The sequence below is a fragment of the Coregonus lavaretus genome (genome assembly GCF_964263955.1).
Source record: "Coregonus lavaretus genome assembly, chromosome: 24".
NCBI lineage: Eukaryota > Metazoa > Chordata > Actinopteri > Salmoniformes > Salmonidae > Coregonus > Coregonus lavaretus.
Window position 1 is genome coordinate 15,317,975 of NC_140011.1, and position 26,405 is coordinate 15,344,379.

The 26,405-nt window shown below is 43.1% G+C and overlaps 1 protein-coding gene and 1 pseudogene across 2 annotated transcripts; both read left to right on the top strand.

The window, feature by feature from the left end:
- On the top strand, window positions 1–24,923 carry LOC311099514 (stAR-related lipid transfer protein 4-like; annotated as a pseudogene). Its single transcript has 5 exons — window positions 1–109; window positions 354–399; window positions 553–679; window positions 24,123–24,238; window positions 24,686–24,923. The product of its transcript is annotated as an stAR-related lipid transfer protein 4-like (transcript).
- On the top strand, window positions 9,775–14,994 carry LOC311099515 (uncharacterized protein). The gene is made up of 3 exons (XM_084140214.1): window positions 9,775–9,929; window positions 11,756–11,899; window positions 13,811–14,994. Exons 1-3 carry the CDS (start codon window positions 9,927–9,929, stop codon window positions 14,042–14,044), a joined length of 381 nt encoding a protein of 126 aa, XP_083996340.1. The 5' UTR covers window positions 9,775–9,926; the 3' UTR covers window positions 14,045–14,994.
- Window positions 24,924–26,405: the final 1,482 nt, after the last annotated feature.

Genomic DNA, 26,405 nt, shown 5'->3' on the forward strand with positions numbered 1-26,405 from the left:
ATGGGAAGCTTGCAAGACCCCAGTGCTTTGACAGCCAGACTCCAGAAAACCCTAATCTCATAACACAGTCTGGATGAGGATGAGTAGAGGGCAGTCAAGAAATCGATGGGTGATAGTATTTTCACAATCTATTTATCACCTCATATTGGCTCAAAGTTAATTGATTGGAAAAGTTTGCAGTTAAAAGGAAGACAAACTATGAAAGGGATGTATACCACACAACATGTCTTAAACCACTTTTACTTTAATTTCCTCCTTAGCTTTTACTGTGTTTGCAAAACTGCACCTGCACCAGAATGTTTCTTCTGCTTCTATGGGTTTTCCACTATCTTGAGGTGTCTTATTGCAGACAGACGTCATGGTATGGAGAAAGTCATCTGAGGAGTTTCATGGCTATCTGTAAGTATGAGCCATCTTTCAGTAATGAGCCTTTACATTGGCATAAAAACACATTATGCCTATATTCTGTGTTTTAGCCATACCCTATTATTGATGAAAAAGAAAAAGCAAGGTTCATTGCCTGATATGATTTGTGATGGTTTTATATTGCAGGCACAAAGCCCAAGGTATGGTTGACGACAACCCCAACAGAATAGTGGATTACATACGCCCTTGGCCTTATCAATTAGACTGGGATAGTTTGATGACCTCAATGGACATAATAGAAACCCTTGATCAGGTAAACACAACTGCATTTGGTTCCTCATTGATAACTTGATCAAATGGCAAAAGTAGACTTCTCTCATAATGATAAATGTGGACTTCACTGTACGCGTTTTTGTTTGTTTAAGAACCCATTTTACCACACTAAAGTGGACCTGCTGCTCTACAATATTATTATATTCCATCTGTTTTATTAGGTTTTATGAGAGGGCTTTGTTGGCATGTTATCCAATGGGAATCAATGGCTTAGTTGATCTCTCTCTGTCTGCAGGGCTGTTGTGTGATGAAGTACATGACTGCTGGTCAGCTGTAGAACATCATCGCTCCCAGAGTTAATTGATTTATCCTACACTACATACTACCAGGATGGCATCTTGTCCTGTCGTGAGTAGCAATATGCAGTGATGGAACCGCAAGGGAAGGTAGCATAATGATTACAAACATGGGTGTCATGCAACCCCAAAATCTGAGGGGGCACAAAGTACTTGAGGGTGGCTGGGGGATGGGCAAGGCCCCTGTCTGGAAATTGGAGAATTTAGCAACAGCTTTTTCCTGCAATCTAGAGCCATAATCTATGTCAAAAATATGTTTATTTTTCTGCATATCTAAGCTTAACTCTTGAGCTGTCTGTATCCTCCTGACCAGTAGTTATTTTTTTAAAGATACTAAATATACTTCTCTGCATCTCTGCTAAAATCTGGGTAAAAGATTGAAAGGACTGTGAGTCTTACTCAGTTCATTTAGGGCGTTTGCACATATGAAATGCGATACCCTGGTTCAGTTTCCTGGAGAGTTCTACAGAATACGTTTTGCTTTCACAAGACCTGAAAATAACAGTTTCAGGGAACGATTTAGTAAGACACACATTCTACATGACGTTAGCGAGCTAGCTTGTTTACAATGGGCAAAAAAATGTCCACACAACTCGAGCTGCCGTGTCACAATACCTGCTACTCTGGTCCTGGATCTTTTTTACATTTAGCAGACGCTCTTATCCAGATCGACATCTTTGACCCGCTACTCAAACAAGTCCAGGATTCCTTTCAGCTAGGGCTCATTTGCATGATTTATATTGCATATCAGGGTACCGAACACTCCAGGATCCGGATCATAAGGGGATATGTGAAAGCGCCCTTAGTAATTGCTTGCTTTTCTAAAGTCTACCTACCTTGCCAGCAGGCAAGCCAGCTAAGATAGTTAGACAAGCTAGCTACTCTAACTTTATTGATAGCATAAAATGGCTTCTTGGTAGCTAGTTATGAGGTTGGGAACCTATCTGGGCTAGCTAAAACCAACTTCATAACATTGCTAGGTGGCTAGTTGTATTACTTTATCTATCTATCTATACATAAGTAATACACTATATATACAAAAGTATGTGGACACCCCTTAAAAATTAGTGGATTTGGCTATTTCAGCCACACCCGTTGCTGACAGGTGTACAAAATCGAGCACACAGCCATGCAATCTCCATAGACAAACATTGGCAGTAGAACGGCCTTACTGAAGAGCTCAGTGACTTTCAACGTGGAACTGGCAAGTCAGTTAGTCAAATTTCTGCCCTTCTAGAGCTGCCCCGGTCAACTGTTATTGTGAATTGGAAACGTCTTGGAGCAATAACGGCTCAGCCGTGACATGGTGGGCCACACAAGCTCATAGAACGGGACCGCAGAGTGCTGAATGGCGCCGGAGAAGATGGCTGCCATTTTACAGCCCTCTAACCAATTGTACTATTATGTGTGTTTTTCCGCGTTATTTGTAATTTATTCTGTACATAATGTTTCTGCCATCGTCTCTTATAACCAAAAAGAGCTTCTCGATATCAGGACAGCGATTACTCATCTCATATTGGACAAAGATTTTTTCTTCAACAAGTCGGACGCGAAGGATATCCTACAGACACCCGACAAGGCCCAAATCCCCGTCATTCGCATGAGAAAGAGACAGATATCGTGGACGTAGGTTGTGGTGACTTGTAAGGATCCGACGGCGAGCGAGTAAACTGCCTCTTCCATCAATCCTATTACCCAATGTTCAATCATTTGAGAATAAATTAGATGACCTAAGATTACGGTTATCCTACCAACCGGACATTAAAAACTCTAATATCTTATGTTTCACCGAGTCGTGGCTGAACGACGACATGGACAACATACAGCTAGCGGGCTATACGCTACATCGGCAGGATAGAACGGCTGACTCCGGTAAGACAGGGGGTGGCGGTCTGTGTATATTTGTAAACAACAGCTGGTGCACAAAATCAAATACTAAGAAAGTCTCAAGGTTTTGCTCGCCTGAGGTAGAGTATCTTATGATAAGCTGTAGACCACACAATTTACCAAGAGAGTTTTCATCTATATTTTTCATAGCTGTCTATTTACCACCACAAACCAATGCTGGTATTAAGATTGCACTGAATGAGCTGTATAAGGCCATAAGTGAACAGGAAAACGCTCATCCAGAGGCAGCGCTCCTAGTGGCCATGGACTTTAATGCAGGGAAACTTAAATCCATTTTACCTAATTTCTACCAGCATGTTAAATGTGCAACCAGAGGAAAAAAAAACTCTAGACCACCTTTACTCCACACACAGAGACGCATACAAAGCTCTCCCTCGCCCTCCATTTGGCAAATCTGACCATAACTCTATCCTCCTGATTCCTGCTTATAAGCAAAAACTAAAGCAGGAAGCACCAGTGACTCGGCTAAAAAAAAAAGTGGTCAGATGACGCAGATGCTAAGCTACAGGACTGTTTTGTATTGTATGGGAGACCTTTAAATGTGCCTTTAGAGGCCATGCAATTCAGTACTCATCTCGAAAACAAAAGCAATTTAGGTCAAAAGAGTTTATACTAACAAAGGAAATAGAAAGTCTAACAGAACAGATAGATGGCAATAAAAACTGTAACATAGAGGCTCAGAATAAATTAGAGGAAAAACAAAAAGAAATGGAGAAACTTATTCAAGAAAGATCAAGTGTAATATATTATAAAAATAAAGCGAACTGGATGGAATATGGGGAAAAATGCACAACATTATTTTTTAATCTTCAACATAGGAATGCTACCAAAAAGAATTTAATGAAATTGGTTACAATTGACGGAGTCACCCATGATTCACCAAATGATATTTTGAAGGAGGAAACCAGGTACTTTAAGCATATGTTTTATTTTCAGTCGCCTCCATCTCCTCTAACTGAAGCTAATTGTAGAGATTTTTTTTCTATTGATAATGTAAAATTAACAGCCATACAGAAAGAATCATGTGAAGGTGAAATTACAGAGGAGGAACTTCTGAATGCAATTAAAGACTCTAAGTCTGGGAGAACTCCAGGGTTGGATGGCATACCAGTCGAGGTATACCAAACCTTTTTTGATATACTAAGAGGACCGTTATTAGCATGTTTTAATCACTCCTATGTAAATGGTAGATTATCTGACACTCAAGAAGAAGGTCTGATCTCATTATTACTGAAACAGGATACAAGTGGAAAATATAAAGATCCAGTCCATTAAAAAAATTGGAGGCCCCTTACACTTCAGTGTTGTGATGCAAAGATTCTAGCAAAATGTATAGCGCATAGAATTAAAAAGGTATTGTCGGATATTATTCATTCTAATCAGACAGGTTTTTTACATGGAAGATACATTGGAGATAATATAAGGCAAGTATTGGAAACCATAGAACACTATGGAAAATATGGGAAACCAGGCCTGCTATTCATAGCAGACTTCGAAAAGGCATTTGATAAAGTACGACTGGGGTTTATATATAAATGCCTGGAGCATTTCAATTTTGGAGAATCTCTTATAAAATGGGTCAAAATCATATAGTATAGTAACCCTAGGTGTAAAATAGTCAATAATGGCTACTTCTCAGAAAGTTTTAAACTGTCAAGAGGCGTGAAACAAGGTTGTCCACTATCGGCATATCTATTTAATGTGGCCATCGAGATTTTAGCTATTAAAATCAGATCCAATAATAATATCAGAGGATTAGAAATCCAGGGCTTAAAAACAAAGCTAAGGAAAACTGTGATAAAAAAAAAATATATCAGTTTCATTTAAGGACCAAAGGATTGACAGCCGTCCCATATAGATTGCAAAATAGTTGGGAAGACGTATAATTTTTGACGTACCGATCCCATGGCATAGTGTTTATGAACTGACACACAAAACGACACCGGATTAAAAAATTTGAATCTTTCAATTTAAATTATTATATAACATTCTTGCTACCAATTTATATGGGGGATACAATCTTCCCAGCTCTGCAGATTTTGCTGTGATGAGACAGAATCATTAGATCATTTGTTTTGGTTCTGTCCATTTGTAGCTTGTTTTTGGACACAGGTCCATGAATGGCTAAAGGATTGCAATATTTACTTGGAGCTAACCTTGCAGATAGCATTATTTGGGTGATCTGAAAAGTCATAGTCAATCGATCAATAATATAATAATAATACTTTTAGCAAAAATGTTTATTTTTAATTCACAATCTGTAGAAGCAATGAGAATAGAAAGGTTCAGAACTTTTGTAAAACATCACAGTACAGTTGAAATATATATGGCAAATAGAAATCCTATATGGATGGTGTTAAGAGATAGATGGGAGGTGTTGAATGGAGTTGAAGGATGGGACTAATAACAAATAACAACAAATATTAACAAGATAACTAATAATGTAAGCATACTGTGTCCATAATAGTATATAGGTTGTATGTTGGGACCTTTTGGGAAAGAGCACAGTTGAAAAGATATGGCATATAGAAGCAAACCGGATGGACATCATGAAAATGATCGGAGAGGTTGATAGTAAAAGTTCAGGAGCAAAAACAAATAAAATAGAATTGTTGTAAAATTGACTGTGTCCATAAAATGTAGATAGTAAGTATAAGCTGGAAGTAGAGGCCTAAGCATTGTTGTTCACTAATTTACCCCAAGTAGGGAAAGGATGGCGGGGTTGAAAAGTAATAAAGGGGAGTATATATATATAAAAAACATGGGGGATTGGAAGTGATGCAGACAATTACATTGATGGAAGTTACAATCTGCAATATTAAGCTGATCTACCCCCCCCAAAAAATACAAAAAATAAAGCTACAGGACTGTTTTGCTATCACAGACTGGAACATGTTCCGGGATTCTTCAGATAGCATTGAGGAGGACACCACATCAGTCACTGGCTTCATCAATAAGTGCATCGATGATGTCGTCTCCACAGTGACTGTACGTACATACCCCAACCAGAAGCCATGGATTACAGGCAACATCCGCACTGAGCTAAAGGGTAGAGCTGCCGCTTTCAAGGAGTGGGACTCTAACCCGGACGCTTATAAGAAATCCCGCTATGCCCTCCGACGAACCATCAAACAGGCAAAGAGTCAATACAGGACTGAGATTGAATCGTACTACACCGGCTCTGATGCTCGTCGGATGTGGCAGGGCTTGAAAACTATTACAGACTACAAAGGGAAGCACAGCTGCGAGCTGCCCAGTGACACAAGACTTCCAGACGATCTAAACCACTTCTATGCTCGCGTCGAGGCAAGCAACACTGAAGCATGCATGAGAGCACCAGCTGTTCCGGATGACTATGTGATCACGCTCTCCGTAGCCAATGTGAGTAAGACTTTTAAGCATTCACAAGGTTGAGGGCCAGACGGATTACCAGGACGTGTACTCCAAGCATGTGCTGACCAACTGGCAAGTGTCTTCACTGACATTTTCAACATGTCCCTGACTGAGTCTGTAATACCAACATGTTTCAAGCAGACCACCATAGTCCCTGTGCCCAAGGACACTAAGATAACCTGCCTAAATGACTACCGACCCGTAGCACTGACGTCTGTAGCCATGAAGTGCTTTGAAAGGCTGGTCATGGCTCACATCAACACCATTATCCCAGAAACCCTAGACCCACTCCAATTTGCATACCGCCCCAACAGATCCACAGATGATGCAATCTCTATTGCACTCCACACTGCCCTTTCCCAACTGGACAAGAGGAACACCTACGTGAGAATGCTATTTATTGACTACAGCTCAGCATTCAACACCATAGTGCCCTCAAAGCTCATTACTAAGCTAAGGATCCTGGGACTAAACACCTCCCTCTGCAACTGGATCCTGGACTTCCTGACAGGCCGCCCCCAAGTGGTAAGGGTAGGTAACAACACATCTGCCACACTGATCCTCAACACGAGGGCCCCTCAGGGGTGCGTGCTCAGTCCCCTCCTGTACTCCCTGTTCACCCATGACTGCATGGCCAGGCACGACTCCAACACCATCATTAAGTTTGCAGACGACACAACAGTGGTAGGCCTGATCACCAACAACGATGAGACAGCCTATAGGGAGGAGGTCAAAGACCTGGCCATGTGGTGCCAGGAAAACAACCTCTCCCTCAACATGACCAAGAGAAAGGAGATGATTGTGGACTACAGGAAAAAAAGAAGAGGACTGAGCACGCCCACATTCTCATCGACGGGGCTGTAGTGGAACAGGTTGAGAGCTTCAAGTTCCTTGGTATCCACATCACCGACAAACTATCATGGTCCAAACACACCAAGAATGTTGTGAAAAGGGCACGACAACGCCTTTTCCCCATCAGGAGACTGAAAAGATTTGGCATGGGTCCCCAGATCCTCAAAAAGTTCTACAGCTACACCATTGAGAGCATCCTGACCGGTTGCATCACCGCCTGGTATGGCAACTGCTCGGCATCCGACCGTAAGGCGCTACAGAGGGTAGTGCGTACGGCCCAGTACATCACTGGGGCCAAGCTTCCTGCCATCCAGGAACTATATACTAGGTGTTGTCAGAAGAAGGCCCCAATAATTGTCAAAGACTCCTGTCACCCAAGTCATAGACTGTTCTCTCTGCTACCGCACGGCAAGCGGTACCGGAGAGCCAAATCTAAGTCCAAAAGGCTCCTTAACAGCTTCTAACCCCAAGCCATAAGATTGCTGAACAATTAATGAAATGGCCACCCGGACTATTTACATTGACTCCCGCCCCCCCCCCCCCTTTGTTTTTACACTGGTGCGATTATTCGCAAATGGAAGAAACACAATAACTGTCAATCTCCCTCGGCCTGGGGCTCCATGCAAGATCTCACCTCGTGGAGTTGCAATGATCATGAGAACGGTGAGGAATCAGCCCAGAACTACACGGGAGGATCTTGTCAATGATCTCAAGGCAGCTGGGACCATAGTCACCAAGAAAACAATTGGTAACACACCACACCGTGAAGGACTGAAATCCTGCAGCGCCCGCAAGGTCCCCCTGCTCAAGAAAGCACATATACAGGCCCGTCTGAAGTTTGCCAATGAACATCTGAATGATTCAGAGGAGAACTGGGTGAAAGTGTGGTCAGATGAGCCCAAAATCGAGCTCTTTGGCATCAACTCAACGTGTTTGGAGGAGGAGGAATGCTGCCTATGACCCCAAAAACACCATCCCCACCGTCAAACATGGAGGTGGAAACATTATGCTTTGGGGGTGTTTTTCTGCTAAGGGGACAGGACAACTTCACCGCATCAAAGGGAAGATGGACGGGGCCATGTACCTTCCCTCAGCCAGGGCATTGAAAATGGGTCGTGGATGGGTATTCCAGCATGACAATGACCCAAAACACACGGCCAAGGCAACAAAGGAGTGGCTCAAGAAGGAGCACATTAAGGTCCTGGAGTGGCCTAGCCAGTCTCCAGACCTTAATCCCATAGATAATCTGTGGAGGGAGCTGAAGGTTCGAGTTGCCAAACGTCAGGCTCGAAACCTTAATGACTTGGAGAAGATCTGCAAAGAGGAGTGGAACAAAATCCCTCCTGAGATGTGTGCAAACCTGGTGGCCAACTACAAGAAACGTCTGACCTCTGTGATTGTCAACAAGGGTTTTGCCACCAAGTACTAAGTCATGTTTTGCAGAGGGGTCAAATACTTATTTCCCTCATTAAAATGCAAATCAATTTATAACATTTTTGACATGCGTTTTTCTGGATTTTTTTGTTGTTATTCTGTCTCTCACTGTTCAAATAAACCTACCATTAAAATTATAGACTGATCATGTCTTTGTCAGTGGGCAAACGTACAAAATCAGCAGGGGATCAAATACTTTTTTCCCCTCACTGTATTGGGAGCATATTTTACATATCAGCTAACCACATAAGTCAAAGGTCACGTTCCCCTGCTCAGACGTGTGTTTACACTAGGAAGCGACATTGCACGGTGAAACATCGGATGCCATTCACTTTCAATGGAAGGAAAGAGAGAAGTTGAGTGGGCAAGGGGACCGTTGAATGATGTGAGCATGGGCGAGGGAGCTGAACAGTTGGGGAAAGCTGAACTTTATTCAAATCCTCTGCGATATCGTGACGTGAGTGACCAATCGGAGCTCACCATAGCTTCCAACCCCTACTGGATTGTCTGACAATGGCTGTTGATACGTAGCACTACCTAGCTTGCTTGGTAGCTTTTTTTAGCACCCATATGAGGGCGAGGCTAGTGTGACTAGGCAAGTGCCACTTGTAGTGTAAACGCTCTGTGAATCTCCTTTCTGTGTGATGTATACAACCGTCTTATTTGTTGGCATAATTCTCATTGAATTATAACATTATTTTTAGGCTACCTTATTGAGGTCCTTCCATTTCATAAATTGGCCCCTGGGTCTTTGATTACTGCAACAGTGAGTCAAAGTTTATTGGTCGTGTACACAGTTTAGCAGATGTTGTAGCGGATGGAGCAAAATGCTTGTTTTACTAGCTCCTAACAATGCAGTAAAATGTCAAACAAGTACACAAATAATAAAACAATTTAAAAATGTAAACATCCAAATAGAAAACAAATTTTGATCAATAAACCTTGCCATTCAAACTATAAAGTGTAGGCTATATGCGATAGCATTTCACTATAATATAATTGAATAACCTTATAATAGATTAGAATAGAATAACGGTACAATACAAAATAATAGAACAGATTAACTTCATTTTCCCCAGAGATTCTTTCAAACTGCAATAGAGCACCACCTATGAAAGGTCAACCAGGGAGGAATATTGCCCTCCTCTTCCTCTAGGCAGGCTACATATAAAGGATGTTGTCAAAATAATGTGCAGAACAGTTCACTATCACGAACGAGGTGGAGTGAGTAAGTCACGAATGCTTACATGATCCCTCCTGACTAGAATGCAATTTCTACTGGACTTTGCACTGACCTAAAAGAGGTTCTTCATTCTCGGGATAACAATAAAATCGTGCAGAAACATGGTAAGCTATTAATCCAACATTAATCAAAAAAATGAAAAGTTACATTGTTTTATGTGTCATTCCAACTTATTATCATTTTGAGTTTATCTTCAGATGCATGGGCTACTTACACTTTATTTGCCTTTGTTGACAGAATAATGTTCTATTAAATAAATGTGGAGGATGCATAGAGCCTAGTCTATATTTTGTGATAATATAGTTCTACACCATTTACAAGCGCTAAAATGTGTTTTAGGCTAAATTATATTTTGTTTGAGCATTCACCCTGGGGGTGCATCTCAATAGTCTAAAGTAGGTTCCTCTCCTCACCCCTGTCCCTTCGCTTGTAGCCTAGTGATTTCAAAGAACTCGACGGACAGGTAAGATGAAATTCCACATGCTATCTCTGGCTTTATCCTACATTTTAGTTTTCAGACATTGCGCAGATTATGGGGAGGAGACGGAGAGAGGAAGCCACTTTAGTTTATTGACACACACCCCAGCATATATCCTTGCCTACCTGGAGGTCGTTGATGACACATTACCACACCTGCAGGATAAAAATGTAATCATAAGATTTACTTACTGTTAATTAAACACAGACAACATATTGACGATAATATTAATTTGAGTTTTCAAAGCGAACACAGTGCAATCAAATGTGGAATTGATATGACAAATACATAGATACAATTTATTTGAAAGGGGATATTTTTTATCCTAATATTTTGTTAAATAAAAACATAAATAAATACCACCCCATGCATTATTTTACTGTAGCAAAATACATTCATAAAAAAATGACAGCTGACAGACAAACACACACACACACACTTTCACACTCATATGCTAATACTACTCTGTTCTTTATTTCTACCTATCCTGACGCCTAGCTACTTTACCCTGCATTTATCTACATATCTACCTCAAATCATTTGTACCCCTGCACATTGATCTGGTACTGGTACATAGCTTCATTCTTGTGCATTTTATTTCTTGTGTTACTGTTTTTGTTATATATATATTTTTAACTGCATCATTGGGAAGGGCTCGTAAACAAGCATTTCACGGTAAAGTCTATACCTGTTGTATTCGGCGCATGTGATAAATACAAATTTGATTTGCTTGGTTCACAGTTCTTCCTTTTTTAGAGTGCAATATTCCAACCTTGACCTCTGTAATCTTTTTTGTCAGAAACAAAAAAAGTAGGGTGAAGTTGCCCTTATAGATGCTGATCTGGGGTTAGTTTTTTGCATTTCACTCACTAATGGTAAAGGTTAGGATTGAGGGAGGGGAAGCTGATCCTAGATCTTTACCTATGAGAAACTTCACCCAGGAGCAAAACTCACATTCTACCACTTCTTCTGTCTGACAAAGGTTCTCTTAAAATCACAAGGCACGTTTAAACTATGTTAGAAATTCTATTCCAAGTGGTTACAGGTTGAGTGAGATGTTCAACATTTCTGAGGATGATATCAATGTCTTGATTCAATTATGAGATCGTCCTGAAAAGGGGCGACAGCTACAAGCAGGAGGCATCATTATGTTTACAACATGTTGTGGTGGTGCGGTAAATGCACTATCCGGTTCATATGTTTTTTAACCCAGTTCATATCAGTTTTCAACACAAAATACACAGGATTGTTATGATGTTGAAAACATCGCAAGCTCTTGTTTCATACAGTTCTGTTAAATCGCAGTGTTTTAAATATCATAACAATCCTGTGTATTTTGTGTTAAACTCATATGAACTTTGTTGAAAAACATTAACTGGATACTGCATGTATCGCGCCACAAAAGTGTTTTATAAATAATGTTGTATTTATTTCATGCTCCATCTCTCTCAGCCTGAGAAAAACAGTCAGCTGCACCAGGTTCAGGAGGAGGCAGAGGAGGTGAAGGTCATCATGATGGAGAACATGGAGAAGACTGAGGAACGCAAGGAGAAAGTGCAGGACCTTGACGAAAGGGCTGGGGAACTGAAGTTGAAGGTGAGACTGGGACTGCTATTTTGTTTATATATATATATATATATATATATATATATATATATATATATATATATATATATATATATACAGTTGAAGTCGGAAGTTTACATACACTTAGGCTGGAGTCATTCAAACTCGTTTTTCAACCACTCCACAAATGTCTTGATAACAAACTATAGTTTTGGCAAGTTGGTTAGGACATCTACTTTGTGCATGACACAAGTAATTTTTCCAACAATTGTTTACATACAGATTATTTCACATATAGTTCACTGTATCACAATTCCAGTGGTTCAGAAGTTTACATATACTAAGTTGACTGTGCCTTTAAACAGCTTGGAAAATTCCAGAAAATGATGTCATGGCTTTAGAAGCTTCTGATAGGCTAATTGACATCATTTGAGTCAATTGGAGGTGTACCTGTGGATGTATTTCAAGGCCTACCTTCAAACTCAGTGCCTCTTTGCTTGACATGAAAAGAAATCAGCCAAGATCTCAGATTTTTTTTTTTAGACCTCCACAAGTCTGGTTCATCCTTGGGAGTAATTTCCAAATGCCTGAAGGTACCACGTTCATCTGTACAAACAATAGTACACAAGTATAAACACCATGGGACCACCCAGCCATCATACCGCTCAGGTAGGAGACGCGTTCTGTCTCCTAGAGATCAACGTACTTTGGTGTGAAAAGTGCAAATCAATACCAGAACAACAGCAAAGGACCTTGTGAAGATGCTGGAGGAAACGGGTACAAAAGTATCTATATCCACAGTAAAACGAGTCCTATATCGACATAACCTGAAAGGCCACTCAGCAAGGAAGAAGCCACTGCTCCAAAACCGCCATAAAAAAAGCCAGACTACGGTTTGCAACTGCACATGGGGACAAAGATTGTACTTTTTGGAGAAATGTCCTCTGGTCTGATGAAACAAAAATAGAACTGTTTGGCCATAATGACCATCGTTATGTTTGGAGGAAAAAGGGGGTTTCTTGCAAGCCGAAGAGCATCATCCCAACCGTGAAGCACGGGGGTGGCAGCATCCTGCTGTTGGGGTGCTTTGCTGCAGGAGGGACTGGTGCACTTCACAAAATAGATGGCATCATGAGGAAGGAAAATGATGTGGATATATTGAAGCAACATCTCAAGACATCAGTCAGGAAGTTAAAGCTTGGTCGCAAATGGGTCTTCCAAATGGACAATGATCCCAAGCATACTTCCAAAGTTGTGGCAAAATGGCTTAAGAACAACAAAGTCAAGGTATTGGAGTGGCCATCACAAAGCCCTGACCTCAATCCTATAGAAAATGTGTGGGCAGAACTGAAAAAGCGTGTGCGAGCAAGGAGGCCTACAAACCTGACTCAGTTACACCAGCTCTGTCAGGAGGAAAGATCCAAAATTCACCCAACTTAATGTGGGAAGCTTGTGGAAGGCTACCCGAAATGTTTGACCCAAGTTAAACAATTTAAAGGCAATGCTACCAAATACTAATTGAGTGTATGTAAACTTCTGACCCACTGGGAATGTGATGAAAGAAATAAAAGCTGAAATAAATCATTCTCTCTACTATTATTCTGACATTTCACATTCTTAAAATAAAGTGGTGATCCTAACTGATCTAAAACAGGGAATTTTTACTAGGATTAAATGTCAGGAATTGTGAAAAACTGAGTTTAAATGTATTTGGCTAAGGTGTATGTTAACTTCCGACTTCAACTGTACACTTCCAATTCAGATAAAACATTTTTTACAGTGAACATCACTTTTTCACATAAAAGCTGTTCAGACCTCACTCTGGCCAAGCCTGCCACTGACCTGAGGTCCTTTTTGATGTTCAAGATACAGTGGTGTTATTACATTGTCATAATGGTATATTTTAACTTTGGGATGTGGTTGGTTTGTTTGTTTGTTTAGAGCAAGTCCTTCCACAAGACCTCAGTGAAGGCGCAGAAGCAGATGAAATGTGACAACGTCAAGGCTAACTGGAAGCTCATTGCTGTTGTTGCAGCCATGGCCCTGATTATCATTATTGTTGCCCTCATTATGTTGGTCGACAAAGAATCGAGCCCTGAAATCACACATGAAAGTGGCATTACCCCAATACACGAAAAAGGCATTACACCAACAACCATTGAGCCTGGGATGTAGGCTAGCCTAGGACCAACATGGCTGAAGAGGAAACAAATAGTTGATGATTTACTTGTCCTCATACACCCATAGGAGACTCCTACTTATGCATTAGGGAAGAGATAATGTATTAGGTGCAACACTCAAAGAATCCCATTATTCCGAATTTTTTTGGGATTAACAATTACCTGTAAACTATCTGATAATATTGAAATCAGAAATGGTAAGACATTAGGGGTGATGAAATGGATTGGATCTATTTCCTTTAAACAATTTATAATGTATTACTGTACATCTTGGGATACATAATTAATGTTAACCTGAATAACCTCACATCTTCAATGAGACAATTCATTTACCAAACAGTTATGTCCAGACATAAATGTGTTTGAAGATATTGGCTATTATTTTTACTGGAGGTACACACCTACCATTTACTCTCTGTCATTCTTGAAGATTCCTTGTAGGCTAGTTGATAGATGTCACATGTTGACAAAACAAGGCATTGCATTGACAAGATCAGGCTTATAACTGTGCCAAAAGAATCGGCATCTTTTAACATGCAACACAATTCTCATAAAAGAGACTAAAGTCCCTCATATAATGCTAAACAATTGTTACATTTGATTTATAGTCACATTAGATAGACAACAGCAGTAATAGTTATTTGCTGTAAATTATGGTGCTGTCACTTCTCTTGATTGCAAAATAACTGACGTTTGCAGCGTAAAGACTATATGAGATTATATTGTGTACAATGACACCAGCTCGACCCTTTTATGTAACTTTTAAACAGTCAGCAGGAATTCCCCAATAGACAGCTGTGTCTTGTTCATTGAACAGATTAATGGAGTCTAATAAAATATTTATTGATATCATCTTGCATTTTATCCAGTAAATTAAAGCTCATAGAAAATGTACTTGAAGCCTGATTGCTCATGATTTCAATATGATTTTGGCTGGCAATTACCAATGTTTTGTTTTTCTTTGAGTGATTTGAATTTAGATCAACCTTGCTGGATTCCAAATGGGAAAATGTTCTCCTTTCCGTCAACACAACTCTGCCAGAGATGGTTTAAACTGTTTGAATCCCTTTCCATCTATCCAATCATTTGAAAAAGTCATCCAGGAGAAAAGTAATAATAGGGAAGGTAGGTATCAGGTTTTTTAAATGGAATTCAGGCTGTTGCACTGGGCACATCGGTGAAGGGCTTTGTGCTTGATCCAAAAACCTGGATCTCCAGGACCGGCAGGACGGATGTCAAAAGACTGAACTCAATACAAACCGGTGTTTCCGCCTGTGCCGCTTACACATTGGCTTGCAAAACGAGCGCACCCATTCATTCAGGCTCCTATACAACTCTCCACCATAGCCCACTCGTTGGTCCAATATACCATAAAGCATCTGACCAATAGGACCACGAAACATACCAAACACGGGAAACGACTAGACTTCTGATTGGGTGATAGAGGAGCTCTCACTTGAGGAACTGAATTATTGCGCATCGTTTACAGATGCGTCCACTGTAAAGACATGAAAACTGAACTAGGATACTATCAGAGATTCTAAACCCAAGGCGCAACATTGCGAGACTTCCAGGAACACTTACAAAACAGACCATGCAGGCCAGGTCGGGGTTTGGGGTTTGAGATGTCAATGAGAGAAGTGAAAATGATTATTTAGTTGTTCATTTTATCGAAATCTAAAGGCACAACCTAGATTCGAACCAATGTCTTAAATAGTTGAACATGTTATTACTCCAACTTTGAAAAAAAACAGTTGGTCGCTGGGCGAGAACTAAGACCATGAAAAAACGGCTAGCTGGAGCTCGTCTGTGCGGTTGGCTGGATATGCCGTCACCGCTATATACTTCATGCTGATTGGTTTTGGTTCTGCCCACTATAGTGCTGTCCAGTCAGAACATGATGTTGAGGCCCATACTGAACACAGGCACACAGCTAATTCCATTATAGTTCTTTATATTGTTGTGTGGTTCTAAAAAGGAAGGAACAATACAATCATTTGGATCCACAAATAAGAGACTAACAAATAAATACACATACAATACAATAAGCCAAGGTGCAAACTGTGGCATGATATAAACATGAATGACTGCAAAGGTATAGCAACATACATCATTAGGAATCTATAGCCAGAGAGAGAGAAGAAGAAGGCCTAAGGCAATGGAGCTTTATGGCTCTCTTTATTTGTATTTGTATTTATTATGGATCCCAATTAGCTCTACTCTTCCTGGGGTCCAGCAAAATTAAGGCAGTTATACAATTTTAAAAACATTACAATAAATTCACAACAGATTTTACAACACATTAAGTGTGTGCCCTCAGGCCCCTACTCTACCACCACATATCTACAACACAAAATCCATGTGTACGTGTGTGTATAGTGCATACGTTATCGTGTGTTTGTATGCATGTGTCTGTGCCTATGTTTGTGTTGCTTCACAGTCCCCGCTGTTCCATAAGGTGTATTTGTATATGTTTTTTTAAATCAAATGTGACTGCTTGCATGAGTTACTTGATGTGGAATAGAGTTCCATGTAGTCATTGCTCTATGTAGTACTGTGCGCCTCCCATAGTCTGTTCTGGACTCGGGGACTGTGAAGAGACCTCTGGTGGCATGTCTTGTGGGGTATGCATGGGTGTCTGAGCTGTGTGCCATTAATTCAAACAGACATCTTGGTGCATTCAACATGTCAATACCTCTCACAAATACAAGTAGTGATGAAGTCAATCTCTCCTCCACTTTGAGCAAGGAGAGATTGACATGTATAGTATTAATGTTAGCTCTCTGTGTACATCTAAGGGCCAGCCATGCTGCCCTGTTCCGAGCCAATTGCAATTTTCCTAAGTCCCTCTTTGTGGCACCTGACCACACAACTGAACAGTAGTCCAGGTACGACAAAACTAGGGCCTGTAGGACTTGCCTTTTTGACAGTGCTGTTAAGAAGGTAGAGCAGCGCTTTATTATGGAGAGACTTCTCCCCATCTTAGCTAATGTTGTATCAATATGTTTTGACCATGACAGTTTACAATCCAGGGTTACTCCAAGCAGTTTAGTCTCCTCAACTTGCTCAATTTCTCCATTATTCATTACAATATTTAGTTTAGGTTTAGGGTTTAGTGAGTGATTTGTCCCAAATACAAATTTTTGTTTTTGAAATATTTAGGACTAACTTATTCCTTGCCACCCATTCTGAAACGAACTGCAGCTCTTTGTTAAGTGTTGCAGTCATTTCAGTCGCTGCAGTAGCTGACGTGTATAGTGTTGAGTCATCCACATACATAGACACACTGGCTTTATTCATAGGATTATGTTGGATAGGTTTCCATTAAAGAACACCCTCTGTGTTCTGTTAGACAGGTAACTCTTTATCCACAATACAGCAGGGGGTGTAAAGCCATAACACATACGTTTTTCCAGCAGCAGACTATGATCAATAATGTCAAAAGCCGCACTGAAGTCTAACAAAACAGCCCCCACAATATTTTAATGATCAATTTCTCTCAGCCAATCATCAGTCATTTGTGTAAGTGCTGTGCTTGTTGAATGTCCTTCGCTATAAGCGTGCTGTTGTCAATTTGTTTACTGTAAAATAGCATTGTATCTGGTCAAACAATTTTTTCCAAAAGTTTACTAAGGGTTGGTAACAGGCTGATAGGTTGGCTATTTGAGCCAGTAAAGGGGGCTTTACTATTCTTAGGTAGGGGAATTACTTTTGCTTCCTTTCAGGCCTGAGGGCACACACTTTCTAGTAGGCTTAAATTGAAGATGTGGCAATATCGTCCGCTATTATCCTCAGTCATTTTCCATCCAAGTTGTCAGTGTCACGGATTCAGCCGAGGCTGCTCCTCCTCCCTGCTCGGGCAGGCTTCGGCGTTCGTCGTCCCCGGAGTACTAGCTGCCACCGATCTATGTCTCGGTGTTTGACTTGTTGTGTCTGATTGTGTACACCTGTTCCCCATTATGTTGTATTGTATTCCCTATTTAACCCTCTGTCGTGCATTGTGTGTTGTGTGTTATTGTTTGTGTCATTCGACAGTGTACAGGTCGTTCGTTTTCTCCGTTGTTTTGGAGACTGTGTATTTTACACAGACCAACAAATATTCTTTACATCAACAACATAGGAATCACTACAAAACGTATTGTATACACTATATTAGGCCCAGCCTTTGGAACTTTGGTTTTCCTAGATATGGCTACTATATTGTGATCACTACATCCGATGGATTTGGATACTGCTTTCAAGCAGATTTCTACAGCATTAGTAAAGATGTGATCAATACATGTTGATGATTTAATTCCTGTGCTGTTTGTAACTACCCTGGTAGGTTGACTGATAACCTGAACCAGGTTACAGGCACTAGTTACAGTTTGAAGCTTTCTCTTGAGTGGGCAGTCTGATGAAAGCCAGTCAATATTTAAATCACCCAGAAAATATACCTCTGTTGATATCACATTCATTATCAAGCATTTCACACGTTATTCAGATACTAACTGTTAGCACTTGGTGGTCTATAGCAGCTTCCCACCAGAATGGGCTTTAGGTGAGGCAGATGAACCTGTAGCCATATTACTTCAACAGTATTTAACATGAGATCCTCTCTAAGCTTTACAGGAATGTGGTTCTGAATATAAACGGCCACACCTCCACCTTTGGCATTTCTGTCTTTTCTGTAGATCTTATAACCATGTATTGCTACCACTGTATCATCAAAGGTATTATCTAAGTGAGTTTCAGAGATTGTCAGAATATGAATGTCATCTGTTAGTAGCAGATTATTGATTTCATGAACCTTGTTTCTTAGGCTACATATGTTAAAGTGGTCTATTTTTAGCACTTTTCTGGGATGCTTGATTGTTTTTATTGCTTTACTGGGAAGCTTAGCAGAGGTAGACATGCTCAGGTTATTTATGTTAGTGCAGGATGAGCTGCAAACAGTGGGCTTCCTGCTAGGGCACACCGCCTCAGTGCTAACAGTATAACTCTGGTTCATAGCCACATGATTACTGCATACAATAGCTGTAGGGTCAGCAGAGACATTCAGGGCAGGAAGAGGGACATAAATTAGGTTACTTACTTTGTGTCTTCCAGCGCCCCTGGGATAATGTACATTTGCTGAAGCATTATGACAACTCAGCGACACAATGGTAGGGATTAAATGAGCTGGGCTTGGGTCATTGATAAGTAATTGTCTCAATGCAGCCTTATAATGCTGTGAAAGGATCCAGGAATCCAAATGATTTGGGTGGATCACATCCTCCTTATAATATGAGCTTTGTTTCCAGAAGGTATCAAAATTGTCAATACATGTTACACCCACAGAGCTGCAATAGTCTCGTAGCCAGTTATGGAGGGCTAAAACTCTGCTGAACCGTTCAATGCCACGGATTAGGGAGGGCAGAGGGCCAGATATTATGGGGCGTTTGTTGGTGTCAAGCAGTGACACAATCAGTTCTTTAAAATCCATCTTCAGCTGTTCTAAGCTGCCCTTCATAATGTCATTGAATCCCACATGAACTATGATAGACTCAATTTGCTGATGCTGGTTTAAAATGTTTGGGAGCAGCTTATTGATGTCCTGTACGAGCAGTAGGATAGTGTACGCCCGCTGCTCCCGGCGATAGGTCCAGCCCTCCCACAGTAGGCAGTGCCCCGTCAGATCCAGAGAGAGGGAAAGGAGTCGAACTCGACAACGAAGCCGCTGACTGTATGGCCTGACTGAGCTTTTATCTGAAGGCTACTGTGCACAGAAAGGACTAAAACTCCTAGAATCTGTATAATGGCATCAGCTACTACAACAGTAACATTTGGAGCTATACATATTGAGCTATAAACATATTGCAGCGGTAACATGCATATAATATAAACATTGCTAATACACATACTGAGTAGGCATGCACAGGACATACAAACAAACAGAGCTTGCATGTAGCTAAGAACTAGCAAACAACACTGCAAACTTCGTACTTATAAAGTTATATTACATTGTAAAGTAAAACAACACTCACTTAGATTACTCACTTGTCAATGGACGCACAACACTTCAGTTAGGAAACAGCATGTCAAAAGTCTGTCCACAACACTTGCTTCTTCTCAAGGGTGATTGACAGGGCTGCAGGCCAATCAGGTTGAAAGGGCTGGCCTTTTTTACAGCCGCCCCTGGATTTCTGGTGGAAATCCACACATATTAAAAGGCCTCAGTGGGGGGCTTAGTCCTGAAAGGGCCTAGTCCTATCTGGGAGGACAGGCAGGGCAGAGGGACAGAGCAGTGAAGGAACCAGACCAGAACGGGTCCAGTCGTAGTGTGAATCTGGCCAAACTAAAGGGCAGCTGATTACTACTTTCACTTTAGAGCAGAGTTTCCCATGGGTGCATGTTTCTGTTTTTGCCCTAGCAGCTGATACAAATAACCAACTCATCATCAAGCTTTGATTTTTGAATAAGCTGTGTAATGCTAGGACAAAACACTAAATGTGCACCCAGGGGTGGGTGGGGGGGTCCAGTCCGAGTTTGGGAAACCCTGCTTTTAGAGGACCATGGGGGCCAGGGACAGTCCTGGCCGCCCCATGGATCGCCATGACTCAGCTGGTTCAGGGCAGCTGTGGTCCATCCTTGGACACAGAGTATTCTGCCGAAGGCTGGCCATGGCTGGAGGAGGTGGCTCGCCTATTGCGGCGGAGGAATGTGGCACACCAGCCACAACTGTCGTTAGCAGCTCGCTGAGCTGCTGCTGGGGTTTGTGACTCTCTCACCACTGCCGACGATGATGGCTCCCATGGTGGAGCAGGTGGGGACCCCTGGGCAAGGCCCATCAGGGATCCGGAGGCAGGGGCCGGATTGGCCCCAGAAACGAGGTCAGGTGGTTTCCCAGGTGTGAGGGCCGGAGGGTCTTCCAGTGCAGGAGGAGGCACTCCCCCAGAACTGGAAACAGCAGGCCCCCCCGAGTCAGGTAACGGTGGATCCCCCAGGTCAGGGGGCTGATTGCCTAGCAGGGCTGGAAACTCAGAGCCTGACAGGGCAGGGGACATACAACCTAAAACTATGACTGAAGACTGCAAGCAAGATATGGCGGGAGGCTGCGAACCTAGCTGAGCAGGGCTGTGAACTGGCTAGGGGCAGGGACTGCAAACCTAGAGGAGCAGATAACTAAGAGCCTAGCAGGAACGGGAGATCCAGGGCCTAGAACTAGGGCAGGACGTTTGGCATGTAGCACTGAGTAGCTAGGGGCTGTGGACCAACTGAGGGCAGAGGCTGCAGACCTAGTGGGAGCAGTGGACTGAGTGCCGACTAGAGTTGGATACAGCTAAATTTGACCGGTAGAAGGCTGAGAGCCTAGTGCTGATAACTGAGGGCCTGACAGGGAAAATGACTCTGGACCTGACAGGGAAACTGACTCTGGACATGACAGGGAACCTGACTCTGGACATGACAGGGAACCTGACTCTGGACATGACAGGGAACCTGACTCTGGACATGACAGGGAACCTGACTCTGGACATGACAGGGAACCTGACTCTGGACATGACAGGGAACCTGACTCTGGACATGACAGGGAAACTGACTCTGGACATGACAGAGAAACTGACTCTGGACATGACAGGCTGACACTGGACCTGACAGGGAGGACAACTCTGAACCTGGCAGGGAAACTGACTGAGAGATAGGAGAGCGGTAGCACTCTGGGCCTACTAGAGGAACTGGTAACTCTGAGCCTAGCCATGCAGGAGCCTGATGACCCCTCTAGATGACGGACTGAGGGCAGATTAGTGCTGTAGACAGCAGATCTAGTACAGCTGTAGACTGAGGACCTAGTGCTAGGGACTGACGGCAGCAGAGGGTAAAGGATTGATAACTAGCACAGGTAAATTGGGGCCTAGTAAGCAGGAGGCTGAAAGACTGGTGGGCTAGGCAACTGCATGCTGACTATGTCTGGAGACAGCGAGCCTTGTGCAGCATACTCTGGGCCTCATAGGGCAGGAGGCCCTAAACCTGGCGGGCTAGGCAACTGCCTACCAACTAAGGCAGAGGGCTGCGATCTGAGCAGGGCAGGAGACTGCAGACCTGCAAACAGGGTAGCTAACTTAAGGCCTAATAGGGCAGGAGTCCCTAAACCTGGCGGGCTAGGTAACTGCCTACCAACTAAGGCAGTGGGCTGCGATCTGAGCAGGGCATTAGACTGTAGACTTGCAAACGGGGCAGCTAACGTAGGGCCTAGCATGGCAGTGGGCTCCAAGCCTGGCGGGATAGGGAGCTGCATACCCGATAAGCCAGGGCCGTGATCTGAGTAGGACAGAAGTCTGCAGACCAGCCGGCGAAGCAAATGTGGGGGGGGGACCAGGAAGGCAGGAAACTCTAGACCTACCTTAGGGGCAGGACACACTGGACCTATTTGAGGGGCAGGAAACTCTGACCCTACCGTGGTGGCAGGGAACTGGACATCTAGGTCAGGGGAGACATCAGGGGTGACTTCTGGTGGGTCACCCACTGTGATGTATGGCAGGTCCTGTGAGGCAAGGTCTGGAAGGTCTGGAGGTAGCAGAATCCTCGGGGCTGGAACTAGCACGGTGCTGGCAGGTGGGGCTGAAGAGGCCCCAACGTCCTGGCTGCACTTGATATTTACAGTAGCTGCAGGCTGTGGCTCCATCCTAGGAGCAGGTGAGGAATCCACCGTTGGCCTGGGTTCCAGACCAGTAGCGGGAGAGGCAGGTGGAGACTTCGTAGTTGAAGGTTCCAGAGCAGCAGACAGTCGAACCTCAGGCATCGACTAGCAGGGGATACCCAATGGGAAGAGAGGACGAGCCTCATGGCAGCGGCTGGCTGTGGCTCAACGATTGGAGCGGGAGGCTCCTTAACTATGGCTAGTCGAGGCTCTGGCTGAGGGGGGTGCAGACCGCGGACTACCCAGCCCACAGCAGAATATCTTATATTCTGAGAACATGGCAACCATGTTCTGTGTATGTTTGGTGTGACATTGATGGAATATTATCCTAACCCTCAGAAAACTGGATACATATATGTATGGTCTTGCAAGGTCCCATGAAACACGTCTATAACATGAATATCTTATATTCTGAGAACATGGCAATCATGTTCTTTGTACAGTATGTTTGGTGAGACCTTAATTGAAATGTATTCTAACCATCAGAAAACTGGACACATGAATGTTCTTGCAATGTTCAATGAAACGTGTCAAGAACATTAACATTGTATATTCTGAGAACATGGTAACCACGTTCTGGGTAAGTTCTGTTTGACATTAAGGGGATGTTCTCCTACATCTAATGCAAAAACATGCTAAATAGGTTCTTAGGAGGTTTTTGCCAACATACAGAGAATGTTCCCATGACTAACGGAAAACTGGACACATAAACATCATGGGAACATTACAGATAACATTACAAAAACGTTCTCGCTCCCTAGAACTGTGAACTGGATAAAACAATGAAAGGCATGTATACCACACACCTCTTCAACCACTTTCATTTCCTCCCAAGCTCATTTTGTGTGTGTGCAAAACTGCACTTGCACCAGAATGTTTCTTCTACTTCTATAGGTTTTGATATAAAATCACAAATACCATGCCTTTAATCTGTGTTTTAACCATATTGTAGTGGTCACATTCCCTACTATTGATTAAAAAAAAGAAAAAGAAAGGTTTACTGTATGATCTGATGCGTAATGGTTTTATCTTGCAGTTATAAAGCCCAGGGTATGGTTGACGATTACCCAAATAGAAAAGTGGATTCCTTACGCACTGGGATAGTTTGATGACAGCAATGGACATAATAGAAACCCTCGATCAGATAAACCCATCCCTTAAGTCCTCATTGATAACTTGATCAAATGGCAAAAGTAGCTTACTTCTCTCATAATGATAAATGTGGACTTCACTGCACACAGATTTATGTTTGCTTAATTCTCCTTTCATCACACTTAAGTAGACCCACTGGTCTAAAATATTACTCCATTGGTCAGAATAATTATATTCCATCTGTCTTATTAGGTTATATAAGAGGGCTTTGTTGGCATGTTATCTAATGGAATGAATGGCTAAGGAGATCTCTCTCTGTCTGCAGGGCTGTTGTGTGTTGAGGCACACAACTGCAGGCCAGCTGTGGAACATCATCGCTCCCAGAGAGTTAATTGATTTCTCCTACACCACAGACTTACCGGGATGGTGTATTGTCCTGTGGTGAGTAGCAACATGCAATGAAGTAACCATAAGGGAAGGCAGCATAATAAATACAAAGATGCTTCCTTACGTTGTTGTTCTTTTCCTTAGATTTTCACCTGTGTGTAAGTCTGGTGTCCACTGCTTTCTTCTAACTACAATATTATTATCTAACTAAAATAATCCCAAACAGGCTCCCAGGTTACAGGTTTAAAGACTAGGATCCAGGACATGTTTTCTATGTAATACTAGCTCTGTGTAGGTGTTCGTGTTTGCCTTTCGGTCCGATGTCCGATGATCATGGTTAACCGAAACGTTGACATTTTTCTAACCTTTAGGAACTACTATTTTTTACATGGAAAGAGTATATTTTCACAAGCCTTATAGGTTCATATGCAGGGTCAACATATTTTAGGGAGAACCGGACCAGAATGTTGTCTGACCACAGATTTATTCTGTCTCCACCAGATATCAGTGTGGACCATGAGAAGGAGCACCAGAGTTATGTCCGAGGCTTCAACCTCCCGTGTGGCTGGTTCTGAGTGCCCACACCAGACAGCACCACCACCTCAGCCCAGAGCCTCCTGACGGGGTACACCCAGACAGACCTCCGTGGGATGATCCCCAGTCTGCTGTGAACATGGCAATGGCCGGCACCCTCATCAACTTCTACACTGACCTGCGCAACGCTCTGAAGAAGGCCTAACCAGTACTAACCCGATTGCAAGATTGGGTTATGCTTTAGCCAACTATCGTATTTGTTGTTATACTGAATTTATGTGATGCCAAGGAAAGTCAGAGGGGTTGGCTAAAGCACATACAAATCTGGCGATTAGGTTAAACCAGTTGTCACGCGACGTGTATGCGGTCAGCGAAGTCAAACGCAGGACACAGAGCGGCTGGCAACGTACTTTACTGAACACAGTAAAATCAACGTTCAAAACAACAAACCTCCAAACAGGGAGGAAAACACAAAGACCCGTACATACAAAGCAACTGCCGGAATGACAACGAACAATCACACACAAAATAACCAATGAGAGACAGGGGGTAATATAGGGAATACAATCCAACATAATGGGAAACAGGTGTAAACAATAAAGACCAAACAAGACAAACACCGAAACATCGATCGGCAGCAGCTAGTACTCCGGGGACGACGAACGCCGAAGCCTGCCCGAGCAAGGAGGAGGAGCAGCCTCGGCTAAATCCGTGACAGTACCCCCCCCTTGACGCGCGGCTCCAGCCGTGCGCCGACCCCGGCCTCGGGGACGGCCAGGAGGACGCGGAGCAGGGCGAGTCGGATGACTCCGGTGGAAATCCCTCAACAGGGAGTGATCTAGGATGTCCCTCCTAGGTACCCAGCACCGTTCCTCCGGACCGTACCCCTCCCACTCCACGAGATACTGCAGACCCCCCATCCGACGCCTCGAATCCACGATGGAACGGACTGAGTACGCCGGAGCCCCCTCGATGTCTAGTGGGGGCGGAGGAGCCTCTCATATCTTATTCTCCTGGAGTGGACCAGCTACCACCGGCCTGAGGAGAGACACATGGAACGAGGGGTTAATGCGGTAATTAATGGGCAGTTGTAACCTATAACATACCTCGTTCAATCTCCTCAGGACTTTAAATGGCCCCACAAACCGCCGACCCAGCTTCCGGCAGGGCAGGCGAAGGGACAGGTTTCGGGTCGAGAGCCAGACCCGATCTCCCGGTGCATAAACCGGAGCCTCACTGCGGTGGCGATCGGCGCTCGCCTTTTGCCGTCTGATAGCCCGCTGCAGATGGACATGCGCAGCGTTCCATGTTTCCTCCGAGCGCCGAAACCACTCATCCACCGCAGGGGCTTCGATCTGGCTCTGATGCCAGGGTGCCAGGACCGGCTGATAACCCAGCACACACTGTAAAGGCGTAAGATTAGTGGAGGAGTGGTGGAGTGAGTTTTGGGCTATCTCTGCCCAGGGGATATACCCCGACCACTCCTCTTGCCGGTCCTGGCAATAGGACCTCAGAAACCTACCCACATCCTGGTTTACTCTCTCCACCTGCCCATTACTCTCAGGGTGAAAACCAGACGTAAGGCTAATCGAGACCCCCAGATGTTCCATAAACGCCCTCCAGACTCTAGAGGTGAACTGGGGACCCCGATCAGACACTATATCCTCAGGCACCCCGTAGTGCCGGA

What these genes read in the sequence shown, in the direction of transcription:
- LOC311099515 (XM_084140214.1), top strand. An exon ending in CTGGGGAACTGAAGTTGAAG is followed by an intron (nt 11,900 to 13,810) that starts GTGAGACTGGGA and finishes TTGTTTGTTTAG; the next exon opens with AGCAAGTCCTTCCACAAGAC.